Source organism: Mastigoproctus giganteus, chromosome 7 (assembly GCF_048544385.1).
Source record: "Mastigoproctus giganteus isolate SK-2022 chromosome 7, ASM4854438v1, whole genome shotgun sequence".
In the NCBI taxonomy this organism is placed as follows: domain Eukaryota; kingdom Metazoa; phylum Arthropoda; class Arachnida; order Uropygi; family Thelyphonidae; genus Mastigoproctus; species Mastigoproctus giganteus.
This window is the reverse complement of record NC_143581.1, coordinates 227,188,705-227,203,178: the sequence shown is the minus strand read 5'-3', so window position 1 is coordinate 227,203,178 and position 14,474 is coordinate 227,188,705. Positions and strand designations below refer to the sequence as shown.

The 14,474-nt window shown below is 37.9% G+C and overlaps 1 protein-coding gene across 2 annotated transcripts in view; it reads left to right on the top strand.

Annotated features, from left to right (window-relative positions):
- Cad88C (cadherin 88C) overlaps positions 1 to 14,474 on the top strand; it is a 156,019-nt gene that overhangs the window by 119,925 nt on the left and 21,620 nt on the right. For both annotated transcript variants that reach the window (XM_090378192.1, XM_090378191.1), the window contains 2 exons: positions 3,741 to 3,866; positions 4,156 to 4,342. In XM_090378192.1, coding sequence (XP_090234318.1) covers positions 3,741 to 3,866; positions 4,156 to 4,342 — 313 coding nt within the window. The remainder of the gene's footprint in view (positions 1 to 3,740; positions 3,867 to 4,155; positions 4,343 to 14,474) is intronic.

The following is a 14,474-nucleotide window of genomic DNA, read 5'->3' as shown; positions in this document are numbered from 1 at the left end:
ATGCTTTCAAAAGGATTGTGTGAACGAGTAAGAATGCTGATTGCATCGTTATTCGTTCTCAAACAACGTACATAAAGGGACATAAATTGAAAAAGAATGGTCTCAGGAGAGGTGTGTGAAATTTTTCTTTCGGCCAGAGAATAATTGATTATCGGAACAAATTAGGTGGTAGATGACTTTCATCAACCGGTGAAATACCACCACTTTGCTTATTGGAGGCTTGAAGTGGTGAAACCCATGTTTAGTCTCTAGAGCAAAGTTTCCGGCATCCCCTTCCCCCATACTTCTCCTTCTACCCATGCACGGTACTAAGTACTATAGGTTTTGATACCTTTCGTGTTTGGGGTTTTTATAAAAAAAAAAAAAAAAAAAAAAAATTACCATGTGGTGCGTGAAAGTGGCTAGTTTGAATAAATTTAAGGAAGTTATTATTTGGTTTTTAGGAGCATTAGCAACTAAGGCCATATTGCTCCGGGGATATGCGGTGGTCATTTCCTGACCTTTCCGCAGCCTCCGTATTTGGTGGGCACGGGCTCGAACCCCGGTCTAATCAAGAAGCATGTGCTACGCACTGCTGCTCCTGGCTACGGAGGCGCCAATTTAAGGAAGAATTCGAAAAATTATTAAGAGGGGAAGGGGGTGTGTGTGTGTGTGTGTGTGTGTGTGTGTGTGTGTGTGTGTGCGCGTGCGCGCGTGTTTAAGCTTGTTTTCTTTCATCATATCCCACTACTAATACTAATAAGAGACTACGAACAATTTCAGCAGGCAGCTCCTGTTTTTCCCCCACCCACCTTTTTAATATACTTGAAATTCCACATATAATGTATTAGGGCTTATGCCTCAGGCTGCGAGAGGAGAGAGTTAGACTATGTACAAGTTAGTGCAAATGCATCATATTAGTACACAGCCAATTCTAGATTAGCAAATTATTTGCAAAAGCGGCATCGTTTAAGTCATATCTCATATTGCGAATACCTTCACGACGAGTTGCCATGACATTGCACTACTTCGAATAAATAACGCTTCACCTAAAGGAAAGACTATTGTTACTTATTCTCAATGGATCCTACCCACCCTCCGAAGAAGGGCCAAATAGCCCCTTCTTCGGAGGGTGGGTAGGTACCCAAGTGATGTCATGTAATGAAAAGGTGCCGTCTGGGTGGTGATATCCACTGAGAATAAGTAACAATAGCCTTCTCCTTTAGGTGAAGTGTTACTTATTCGAAGTAGTGCAACGTCGTGGCAACTCGTCGTGAAGGTATTCGCAATATGAGATATGACTTAAACGATGCCGCTTTTGCAAATAATTTGCTAATCTAGAATTGGCTGTGTACTAATATGATGCATTTGCACTAACTTGTACATAGTTAAAATGCCACATTAATAGAGATTGTTTTGATCCCAGACCTCATTTACAGTGTGATACAAAGCAGGTTGACAGTTTCAAAAAATTTCCAGACTCTTTTCAAAATTCCATACACTTTCAATTCCAAATCATAAGTAGTTTACTTGGACGTCAGAGAAGAACATAATAGGCAATTATTATTACAGTATTACCTGTTTATTGCTCGTTTTATGAGCCGCCTATTGGACATTTGGGCAGATGGGCTAAGAAGTGGCAACTGAAGTTTAACATTGACAAATGCAAAGTACTGCATATGGGTAGAAGTAACCCCAGAGAGGCGTACCAACTGTGTGGTACTACACTTAAGGAAGTAGAAAATGAAATGAAAGACCTGGGAGTAATTGTGCAGTCAGATATGAAGTTTTCTCAGCAATGAAGACAGGCTGCCAGGGCAGGTCATGGGGGTGTTGTCAATGATATACAGGAATTTTGTTAGCAGGGAAAAGGAGGTGATTGTCCCTCTGTATAAGGCAATGGTCAGGTCATGCCTTGAGTACTGCGTGCAGGTCTGGAGGCCTCATTTTAGGAAGGATGTAGATTTACTTGAGCGTGTACAGAGAAGGGCAACAAGATTGGTGAGGGGAATGAAGGGATCCTCTTACCAGGAGAGGCTTAATTTCTGCAATTTGCAACAGCTGGAGACTAGGCACCTGCGTTGTGATCTGATTGAGGTGTATAAAGCCTTGAATGGGTTGAGCACGCTGAATTCTGATGGGATTCTTCCATTTGTTCAGATTACGAACCTAAGGGGGCATAAATTGAAATTGAGGAAGGACGGCAGATGTAGAATAGATGTGCAGAAATTTGCCTTTAGCCAGCGGGTGGTTAATAGCTGGAACAAACTTCCATCTGTCGTTTTGGGGGTTGATAGGTTAAATAAATTTAAGGAGGAACTGGACAAATATTTAGAGGGGATTGTTTTGTAATTTTTTTTTTTTTTTGGCTGATGCTGCATAAGCTCATACGCTTGCTTTCTTGCATCACATGCTACTACTACTACTACTACTACTACATATAAATTTAGGTGTAGGATGAAAATTACATTATATTGTTTAAAGCAAAGACAAATGCCCTTGGTTACATGGAATAGTATGTATTATTTGACTTGAAAGCATGCCTGCTGTAACCGAGGGTACGTGTCCTTGCTGTAAACCCTATAAAAATGTAAATAGCGCCCCTACCTAATTCACCTTAGTGGAGGAATGATAGTTACATAATTTCAGTAGGTATCGTACTCAAAAATCCACTTCCTATCTAATTTTGTGTACTATATACAACAGTATGCTTTGTTGTATTTTATTTGCAGTTTATTTACAACTACAATTCTTTATTTAACCCCATGGCAGCGATGAGCAATATTGATATGCTTTTTCTTCTGCATAGTTTTTATGTAAAGATAAACGTGCAATAAAATCTTTAATTATAAAGCATAAACATAATTATATATAAGCTATACGTACATATTTAGTATACTGTTATACATTTGGGGAAAAATTTCATCATTAAAGGAAACCCTCTGTTAGTACAGTATTACTAAATGCTTCAAAATCGTATTCTGCTTATATCACAATAACATTACCATCTCCGTGTTAAAGTTTCGAATGGGATTCCGCTTTGATACTTTAAGATCCGATTCGATTCTTTCTTTCTTTCTTTGTAGCATTCCAACTTGCTGTTATCTGCGAATCAATTTGCTTAACGTGCTATCCTAATATATATTTAATTAAATGCATAAAAAGCTTTTTAAAATATTACAATTATATACTGCAGGAGTGTACAACTTAGCCCCTTGATAAATTTTATAAAATAGTTTTCATTTTTCTTAAAATGACATATTTTGTTGTTGTAGGAGCATCAGCGACTAAGGCCACATTGCTCCGTGTATATTGTCTGTAAACTATATTGCTAGACGAAAAACCCGAGTGTCCAGAATAAAGAACCATGCTGCCCTCGCCCGAAACCGACTAACTCAACCACGTCGTGAAAAAGACCTATAAAAATTCCTCTTGTTATCGACGAGACTCGAACTCAGGTCTTTTTCACCCGGCGTGGGGAGGATGACGATCCTAACAACTGTGCTACCCACGAGGGTCTACACATTTTTTAATAAAAAGAAACACAAAAATTACGGTAGCCCTCGCTACTCCAGGTCTCCAAATATGTTTTCTGTCTGGCTCCCAGAAACGTTTGTGCACCACTGCAGTGTTACGAAAAATAAATATACGCGCATGAAGGAATGTACGACGATAATTATATATTGTCATAGATAGTTTTAAATTCAGTAATACTCATTCCAAGAAAGAATAATTAATGTTTTCACATTGAATATTTGCAGGGTAGCGTCACTGTTGTGTCGCCTTTAGACAGGGAAGAAACCAGCGTATATACATTGGTTGTGCAAGCGTTGGACAATTACAAATATGGATTCGCAACTGGCGAGAGTCGGAAGACTTTCAAACAGGTAAATTGCTTTTATAAGTACATCGCAAACATCTATTAAAAGTTATGATTAACTCAATGTAATGATATTGCATGCTGGGCAGGTAAAGTTGGCAATCTGCCAAGGAAAACATTTGTTTTGAATCTACTCCAGGGAGAGGTGGGAATAATTTCATTCAAAAATTGGAGAATTCAGAAGTTATCAAAATTACAACTTTCTCTTAGGGGGGGGGGATTCAAAAGTAAAGGCAGGCAGAAGACAAGATTTTTTTTTATATCTCTAGTGACTGCGTGACTTGATGTTTCTTTAGATCACCATCCGAATCATTGACGTTAATGATGAGATACCGGTGTTTGTAAAACAAGAAGTGTGTGCAACGGTCACAGAATTCCACAGGATACGGGACACTGTGCTTCTAGCTTCTGCCATGGACGGAGACGACCCCTCAACTCCCAACAGTAAAGTGGAATTTTCCATCATAGATGGAAATCAAGATGGTAAATAAGATTTTCTCTCTCTCTCTCTCTCTCTCTCTCTCTCAACAACATAAATTAATCTGATGTAACGATTTCTTGTTCACGCTGTAGAGGAACTTTAATCCTTGTTTCCTGTTTAAACTGACAACTCATAAAATGCTGTTTATGATATTAAACGCCGGTGAGAATACAGCATATCGGGTTTTACATTCCTCAGAGATTTTAAAAGGCCAATGGGATCCTGTCTCTAATCTGTAAAAATTTGTATTATTAGAGTATAAAAGATAAGAATATTAGATACAGTGGAAAGGGCAGAGGGATATTTGTTCATTTATATATCACAAATGACCTCAATAAATCTTAAAGACATTTATTAGAAATGGAAGAAGAACTTAAGATCACATTTCTCCTTTCTTTTTCTTATATTTTTAACTTATTTTGTTATGAAAGCTATGATAAAATATTTTATATAACTATAAAAATATACTCCTTTGGAAAAACAAGTTCGTCTCAAAATATCATGTACGTTTTAATCCACAGATTATTTTATACTTTTATATACCTTACGTCGAATAATCTATAAACATGTCTTTCTTAGGTTAATTCATTTGGAAATATTTGAATATGATTTTTCTTATTCTTATCTTTTCTTATGATTTTGTTATCTTTTTCTTATTACAGTATAATTAACAAGCTTTTTAATATATAAATGATGTTTGTTATGCAAAAAAAGCAGAGCGACACATCAAGGGCTCCGGAGTAAATTCAGGCCCTAGGCATGGTTCTCTATTAAGTGTAGTAGTAGTGGCAAATGATGTAAGAAAGCAAGCTTATACAGTATCAACAAAACAAAACAAAACAAAAAAATACTTCCCATTTGACCTGTCCATCCCCTATAACACTTATCCAATTCTTTCTCAAACTGAATTTGTTCAAACTAACCACCTTATGTGTGTAGTCTGACCAAGAGGAAAAATGCCATCGGCATTGAGCTTGCTCAATCCTTTCAAAGCCTTAAACACCACAAACAAATCAACTCGAAGGTGCTAGACTCCAGATGCTGCAATTTGTAAAATCGGTGCCTTTCTAATAAGAGCACCCTTTTGCTCCCTCGCCAATCATGCTGCTCTTCTCTGCACATGTTCCAACAGATTCCTATCCTTCTTAAAATAAGTCTCCCGGAACTGTATGCAGCACTAGAGATGCATTACATATACTACTGCCTTATACAATGAGATAGTTGATCCACTTATCCCTGCTGGAAAAATTTCTGTATATCGTGCACAAAATTCTATGAGCTGTCCTAGCAGCCTGTCTTCACTGCTCAGAGAACTTCATATCAGACTGTACAATTACCCCCAGGTCCTCCTCATTTTCCACTAACCTGAGTGTAGCAGCACAGAGTTGATATATTAATCTGGGATTACTGCTAACCATATGCAGTCCCTTGCATTTGTCAATGTTAAACTTCAATTATCATTTCTCAATCTATCTGGCTAATTTAGTCTAGACCTTTTTTCAGTAGCATACCTTCATTATTATCGTTAACTACCCTGCAAACATTCGTATCATCTGCAAACTTAGACATTAAGCCTGATATGCATTCATCAATATCGTTAATAAATACAGAAAAACAATGGGCCCAGCATTGAACACTAGTAGACTCCACTAATAACATTAATGCAAAATAAAATAACATTATCTAACCTAATTCGTCAGACAAGATCGCCTTTTAACAAATATATTCTGTGGATTATTGCAGTTCAACTGTATTCATGTCTAGATGGTCCTTTATTACTTCTTTAATTAGTGACTCCATTATCCCTGGAATAGAAATCAAGTAATTAGTCATGTCACCCTTTGATCCCATTTGTGAATTGAAAATACATTTGCACATTTCCAGTCCATAGAGACCTCCTCTGAATCCGCTATGTTACACTATTTCCCGAATGGCGATGATGTCATCTTCCAAGATGACAATGCACCGAGCCATCGGACACTTGCTGTGCAGGAATGGCTTGAGGAACACAGTTCTGACTTCCAGCATATCGATTGGCCTCCGAACTCCCCCGATATCAATCCAATAGAGCAGTGGGACACTATCTAAAGGCATATCAGGCGTCTGGATACACCAGTCACCTCCATACCTGAGCGCATTACACACAGCTTGGTTGGCCATACCTCCCGAACGCTTCCGACATCTTATTGAATCAATGCCACGTCGGATAGCTGCTTTACTGAGAGCAGAAGGAGGACCTACGAAGTATTAAGTAGGTGATCATAATTCAGTGTGCGTGTGTGTGTGCACTCTCGAAGTTCTAATAGTGTATTATATTCTTGAACACTACTTTTAAGACTGTTCTATTTTTATTAAATTTTCAGTTGTGACAATGCTGCGGTTATGAGGCGTTAATGCTACTGTAGAATTAAACAATTAGACGTTATACGCGCATTGATATACATGTATTAGGTCAAACACCCGATTGATTTTTGTTTTGCGAGTGGTGGTGAATTTTTTTTTTTTTTTTTTTTTTGGGGGGGGGGCGGGAAGCAATACCGGCAATTAACATGGAATCAAGTTATTTAGTAGTATGGAATTTAAGGCTAACTGCCGTTAAGGTCGTTAATACTTTCCGATTTATGCGGCTGAATTAGTATACAGTACTGTACTTATATTTGCTTAGATTTTTAATTTCATTAAATTTGCTCTGCTTTTACTACCGTAACATCCTTAACGGCCATTAACCTTAAATTCCATACTACTAAATAATTTTATTACATAGGCGAAACAACTATGGCTAGCCATTTAGTTAGGCCTTAATCACCGGTAATGCTTCCCGACCAAAAAAACAATTCACAACCACTTGCTAAAAAAAAAAATCAATCTGGACTTTGACCTTATATATATATATAGTGGATTCCAGTTATTTGGGCCACCGGTTAATCGGGGAAACCGTTTATTTGGGACAAATCTTAAAAACCAGAACTCAATCGAGAAAATAGCCAGGGTTTACTTAGCTTAATTGGGACAAAATGCCGTTTAATGGGGACAGGAGACCACAGCACCGGAGATTACCCTACGATTGTCTCCAACCGACCACGTAGTTGGTCGGATTTCTGGAGGTCACGACCATAAAACAATAAAAACAATTAGCAGTCATCTGTTTATTGGGTTTTTCTGTTAGAGCAATCTATCATAAACGGATAGTAAACTCGATATTATTGAATTTGCGATAATACCGACAGCTGGAATTCTGTGGGTTATTGTGGTGAAATGTGTTTACACTTCTATGGAATCTCCAATCATATAAAAAAATTAATTTTCAGAATCTTCTCTTCATTCCTATTTTTAAAGCTTTGTAACTTGTTACTCCGTTCTCACTTGTGCATATCGTGTTACTTGCAATTTGTGTGCGCCGTGTTTTTTGTTATTGATTGCTTAACTTTTTACTGTTTAAAATTTTAACCCCCACCCACAAATGTCAACTATTTTAGTTAGTATGTACATATTACAGTACGTATTAATTATTCCGATTATCACGTATATGCTTCCGAATTTCACGTATCATTTAATTTTTTTTAATTGGTAAGGAAATTTGTGCTTAATATATCTTTACTTTTGTAGCCTGTGGATAATATTCCTCCTATTGGATAATTACCCCCCTACAATTGGGGCAGCCGCTTAATCGGACCAAAATGCACTAGTCCCGATGTGTCCCAAAATAACCGGAATCGACTATATATATATATATATATATATATATATATATATAAGGTCAAAGTCAAAAAGTGTGTGTGTGTGTGTTTTTTTTTTTTTTTTTTGTCCTCTCTGTACACATTGTACTCCCCATATTCAAATTCTGAATCCCTTATATCTGAGTGAAACCATGTCTTTGATATCCCCAACAATGTCTGCATTTCTTGATTTGATCAGTACCTCAAATTCATCAAATGTGTTTACTATGCTTCTAGAATCAGTTTACATGGAACTGCCTGCAACTATTTCTTGGTGACTTTAACACATCCATGTATTTGCTTGTTTCATGAGGACCCCCAGCAGCCCTTGAAATCCATGACACCTTTCTGTCCAAGCTGCTGCATGTTCTAATAGAATAGTGCATGAATCACTTTCTCGTCTGCCTATGGCTACTGTTAACCTATTAGTCTGTGTTTCCGCCAGGCTAAAGTTTTCCGACCCACCTAAACGCTGCCTCGACAGATTGATATTTGATATTTATTATTTAAAGTGGTCCCAGCCAACCAATGGCAACCCCGCTGTCAGTTACACATAATTTAGCAGTACTCTTATATACTCCCTCTCCTGTGTGCCCAAGTCCAGGGAGGGAAAAACCTGCCATGACCAAAAAAGATTGATATGAACAAACTGAAAAATAATCAAATTATATAAAAAATAAAATATACATATAATTAAATTTCAGACAAAGTCCAAACTTCATTGGAAAGATCTGCATCTGTTCAGTCTGTTGGAAAGCCAGCAGCGCTAGGAGTTTCCGAGAGCAGAAATACCGGCACAAGGAGCTGGAGTTGCAGTGGATACAGCAGACTCAAGCCTCTACGATTTCTCAGAACTTTAGGTAATTGAGCACAAGGAGCTGGAGTTGCAGTGGATATAGCAGACTCAAGGCTCCACGATTTCACAGAATTCTAGGTAATTCGGCATACACTATACCGCATTAAAAATCCAAGGCTTCCAGATGCAGAAGAGTCTTCCGCATAAGAAATATTGCAGTTGCCAAGGCTTGGAAAGCCAAGAAGTTCTCCTATTTATCAACTAGAATTGTCTCGCAGTCTTCTGCCATAATATTGAGATTACTAACCCGAGATACCAATTCAATTCGTAGTTCGCAGTACTCCTAGGAGTTGTACATATGTTCCATGATTCTCTTTCGCCACAATGGCAACTAGATCTTTCATTAATTCCAAAATCATGCAACTTTGCATTAATCGAACGATGACCAGTTAATAAGAACATAGCTTGTAAGTTTGTGGCAAACCATTTGAATTTTATCGAGGCTGCATTTCTTAAATCTGGGAAAAAAATTGTGTAATCTGCCCTTTATCACAAACACTCCAACGCTCTTGTCAGACTTTTACCAAACATCCCAGATTCTTGTCCTTTCCTTCCTGGGATCTGCCAAAATGTCCACCTGTATAAATGCAGATCAATAGGCAATTTTCCAGTCCCAATCTGCAAAGCTGATGTCGACACAGTTCTGCATGCCATGCACATCCTAAGGAGCATTACTCTTTGAAAGGAACTGAGTATTTCTAGTAAATACTTTTCCACTTACGCGTTCAAACCAAATTGGTGCACCATACGTTACCATGGGTATAAATACACATTCATATAGCAAGTTCAGAGCCTTACCTTTTATTCCCCAACCAACTCTAGTGATTCGAGTAATCATCCCAATAAATTTCCTCACCTTTTCTGATAGATAAGTAACATGTGAGTTGAAAGACAAAGATCCGTCAAACATAATGCCTAGATATTTTAATTGCCTTGCCGATTTTAGGCTCGACCCATTCATTCTAACAACCAGGGATCTTGTACTAGAAAATTGATCCTTGAAGACCATTGTCCTTGTTTTGGTTCCTGATACAGTCAGTTTATGTAACCTACACCAGTTATTAAGTTCAAACAAAACCTGCTGTGACCTGGTTTCTAGTTGCATCCGTGTATTTCCTTAATAAGCAATACAAGATCATCGGCATATGGTACCATAGCTGTATACTCGAAGTCCCTACACAAACAGTCCTCCGAAACTAGGTTCCACATTAGTGGTCCAAAATCCGTGCCTTGTGGGCATTTCCTGGTCACCTCTCGTACAATAGGACCTCATTGAAGGAGAGGACTTAACAGTCCTCTCATTAAATGAGAGTCCATCCCTGGGCACATATTGTTCCTTATGCGTTGTACTGCATCACAGAGTTCAATCAGGCTAAAGGGATCCTCGTCATGATTAAGCATTTTCATCAACATCTGTTCCTCATCGTCTTGCTCAGAGATAGTATCTCCAATCAGATGATCCAAAATCACAGACATACTTTCTCTCCAACTCGTACTTTCCTGGTCAACACCTCCAATAGAGTATGCTGTATCTCCATTATATATTTTAGTCTTGCCAGTACATAGCTTATATACAGTTCCCCATAGGTTCTCATTGCCCACTGTTCTAACCAACGTTCTCCAGGCAGTTAATTTTGATTTAGATATCATACGCACGTATGCACTCCATATCTTCTGATACTCTACCCCATTGTTATGCTTACTTCTTTGGTACCTTTTCCACGCTTTATGAACCTGCTTCCAAAGTTGGCTTAATTCACCAGACCATCATTTAACTGGAATCCTATTACAGTTCTTTTGCTTCATAGATGTGCTGGAAGCCTCAAAGAGAGAGCGCTGAAGTAACTCCATTGCATTCTCTCCAGACGTCTGACAGAATGCCCAAATACCCAGATTCCCAAGTCGGACATGAATATATCCGTCAATCCGATTCCACTTTGCATTTTCGATAGCAAATCGTCGTAACTGTTCCTGAGACGGAGCTAGTTTTGTTATGTCCCTGACAGAAAATACAATGGCCCGATGATCAGAGCAGACCCAGTCTGCTCTTAATCGCCAATCGTTCACGATACCAGCTGCCCTTACGTTACAGATTGTCAAGTCAATATTTGATTCTCCATTAACAATGAAGAAAACTTGGTAGATTTTGTATAAACAATCCACAACAAGCCAAGAATTCATCTAGTTGACGCCCACGATAATTTGTAATTCTATCAAACCACGATGCTGATCTTGCGTTAGAATCCATCGCAAATATTACTGAATTACTACCCAAGCGATTTTGAACCAGTTCCATGTACCTGATGTAGAAATTAATGTCTGAGTGATGACAATACATACAACATAGATAGAATGATGCAAGATCTGACTCTACCCCTATGCACCATCTGTGAAGAGCATAACGAATTTATAACAGTAATAAGTATGTCCTTATTAAACACTACAATTGCAGCTCTTAAGTCTGGTTCATCTACACAGAGTACACGAGCTGAAAGTGGATATCCTGTAAGCCGACCTTTCACTAAGTATGGTTCCTGTATGCAGGCTATATCAATATTCTCTCTGCTGCACACTAATCTAACTTCATCAGCCACCGATTTTGATCTCTGAGCATTAATCTATAGTATACGTAGGTTACCATTTGATTTTACATTGTATTGATTAAGAATTAAGTGATTATCAATATCTGCCATTAACGTTAACAAATTGCCGTGCTCTTTCTTTGACCAACTTAAGTGCATTCAAGTATTCTGGACACTTTACTCTTTACAGAATGATTTGCAGCTCGATTTTTTGCCTTACAATTGGAGCAGATCGGTTGTTCTCGCTGATGAGTACAGAATGTGTAGGAGTGTCCTATACCTGCACAGTGACTGCAGACAGGGTCTGTGCGATAACATGTTCTGGCTGTATGACCAAATCCCTGACAATTGTTAGCACAAACTAACTAAATGAAAGTCATTGAACTTATACGACATGAAGCCAATGAAAATCCTACCATGCAGTAACAAATGACTTCTAATACGCCTTGATACCTGGAGGACCCAATTATTTCCTGTTTTTGCTTTATTAATACTACAAAAACGGACGAATATCTCCATCTTCACTTCCTCCCTAGAGATGTTCATATTTAGTAAATTTTTGTTGTATAAGTCTTCTAACAGGCCTTCCTTGTTGATCGTTTTTTCCACATCATACAATATTATTTTTCGCCCTGGCTCTTTTGGAGTCGAGAGAATCACGCCCAATGGTTTAATGTTCTCGCATTCCTTTACCTCATGTAGCTCCTTTTCTATTTGCATCTCCAGTACCACACCATTATCCCTAATCTTCCGAAGTCTCCTTTTATCCTAATTTTCTTTAAGCTGCTTTTAAGCTCTTTAGTTACTGCTAAACGCACTTTATCACTATTTTTCAATCTTGATCCCTCAGCTGCTTACACTTTCAGAACATGTCTTTCTGTCCATCCAATGACGAGGAAGACAAGCACACCTGACTTTCATTTCTGCCCTCGTCCCTCGATGTTCACCTGATTCTGAGGTGTTCTATGCTGCATCACCTTACTGTATAGTTCTCTAACCATATCACTATCTTTATTTTTCAATTTTTTGTTTGTATTCCTCCAATTTCACCTCCAAGGATATAATGTTATCCTTTAAGCATTTATTTTCTGCTCCCAACAAGTAAGCATTAAACAGTTCTTTAGTAAGCCAGTCTTCCTTGATCTGGATCTCTCTCAGTTGTTTCTCATTCACATCTAGTACACTCTCCAAGCCAGTGGCCTTCTCCTTTAGACGTTCATTTTCAGTGCCAACATCATGTAGAGCTTTTTCAAGTTCGCGCCATCTTGAAAGTACCCCATTTACAATCCTCATGCCAACACCATTTTTCTCCTGAAAAAGAAATTCCTCCACGTCCTTACGCAGGCAGGGAGAAAGCTCACTAAATGTCTTAAAAGATATTTTCTCAGCTAAATCTACAGGTTCCCTTGCACGATCCAAGTAAAAATCCCCTTGATCTCATACTCTGTGTTCCATCGCATAGAGACAAACTAAGGGAAACAGTTGGTGTGCATTTCATCAACTTCTCCAAATTCCTATTTGCCTTGGCTAAGTCAAGATTTTTTTTTTTTTTTTATGAAAACCCCAAACATGAAAGGTATCAAAACCTATAGTACTTAGGTACCATGCATGGGTTGAAGGAGAAGTATGGGGGGAGGGAAATGCCGGAAACTTTGCTCTAGAGACTAAACATGGGTTTCACCACTTCAAGCCTCCAATAAGCAAAGTGGTGGTATTTCACCGGTTGATGAAAGTCATCTACATCAACAGAATCAGCAAATATTCTTCCACTTCTTCATTTAAGTGTGTCCCATTCCTATATAAACAGTCTTTCCTATTAATGAGCACAGACCACGCTGGAAAAAATCTACCCCATGAGCTTTACTGTAGCTGAACTGATTGACAAGGCTCTCATCATGTATTCCACCTATCCTCTCTGTATAGGATATTTCAATTCTCAACTTTCAATTCTCAACATGTATGTTTTGGTTTGTTTCTGGAAATTTAAGTCGAGTCAAAAAGTATACTTGATAATGCTAAAATATACAGTTTTATTCTTCAGGTAACATCGAAAATAACCTAAAATGTCAACCTTCACGTTGGTAATTTTCATTTAAATTCATTTAAGCAAGTACACTTTATGTCGCTTAATATACACTTTTATTGTTGTTGCGACAGCAAAAATGCCGAACTTAAACGTTGAGAATTTTCACATTAACATCTTGTGCTTACAACTAAAATGGCAAAAATTCAATCTTAAGGAAAAGCTAACTGCAGTCACTGAGAAATAGTTTTGCGAAAACGGACATCAGAACTACTAGAGGAACACTAGAGCTCCAGAAGTAAAGATTTTTTAATTGTTTGGATTAAGTTTCAAAGATACAAACAGACAGTTTTCGCTATATTTTTCACATCAAGTATATACAGAAGTTTGAGAAAATAACATAATTTCAGCTAAACTTGATAAGACTTCAAGGAACAAACATTTGCAAAACTAAATGGTTAAAGCGTAAGGTGTATTTTGGTTTGTTTTTGGAAATTTAAGTCGACTCGAAAAGCACACTGGATAATGCTAAAATATAGTTTTATTCTTGAGGTAACACCGAAAATAACCTAAAATGTCAACCTTCACGTTGGTAATTTTCATTTAAGCAAATATTCATGATGTCGCTTACTATACACCTTTATTGTTGTTTCGACAGCTAAACCGTCGAATTTAACGTCAGAATTTTTCACATTTTAACACCTTGTGCTAACAACTAAAACGGCAAAATTACAATATGAAAGAAAAACTAACTGCAAGTCACTGAGAAATAGTTGTGCAAAAAATGAACACAAACGAACGTCAGAATTACTAGGCTCCAGAAGGAAGGATTTTGTGCATGTCATTTTTTTTTTGGTAGTTTTTGGCGCATCGGCTTCTGTGGCCATAATGCACCTCCCAAGGTTTTTGCAGTACAGTACTGTACTTTGATCCAAGCCCGAGGCGGGATGCGAACCC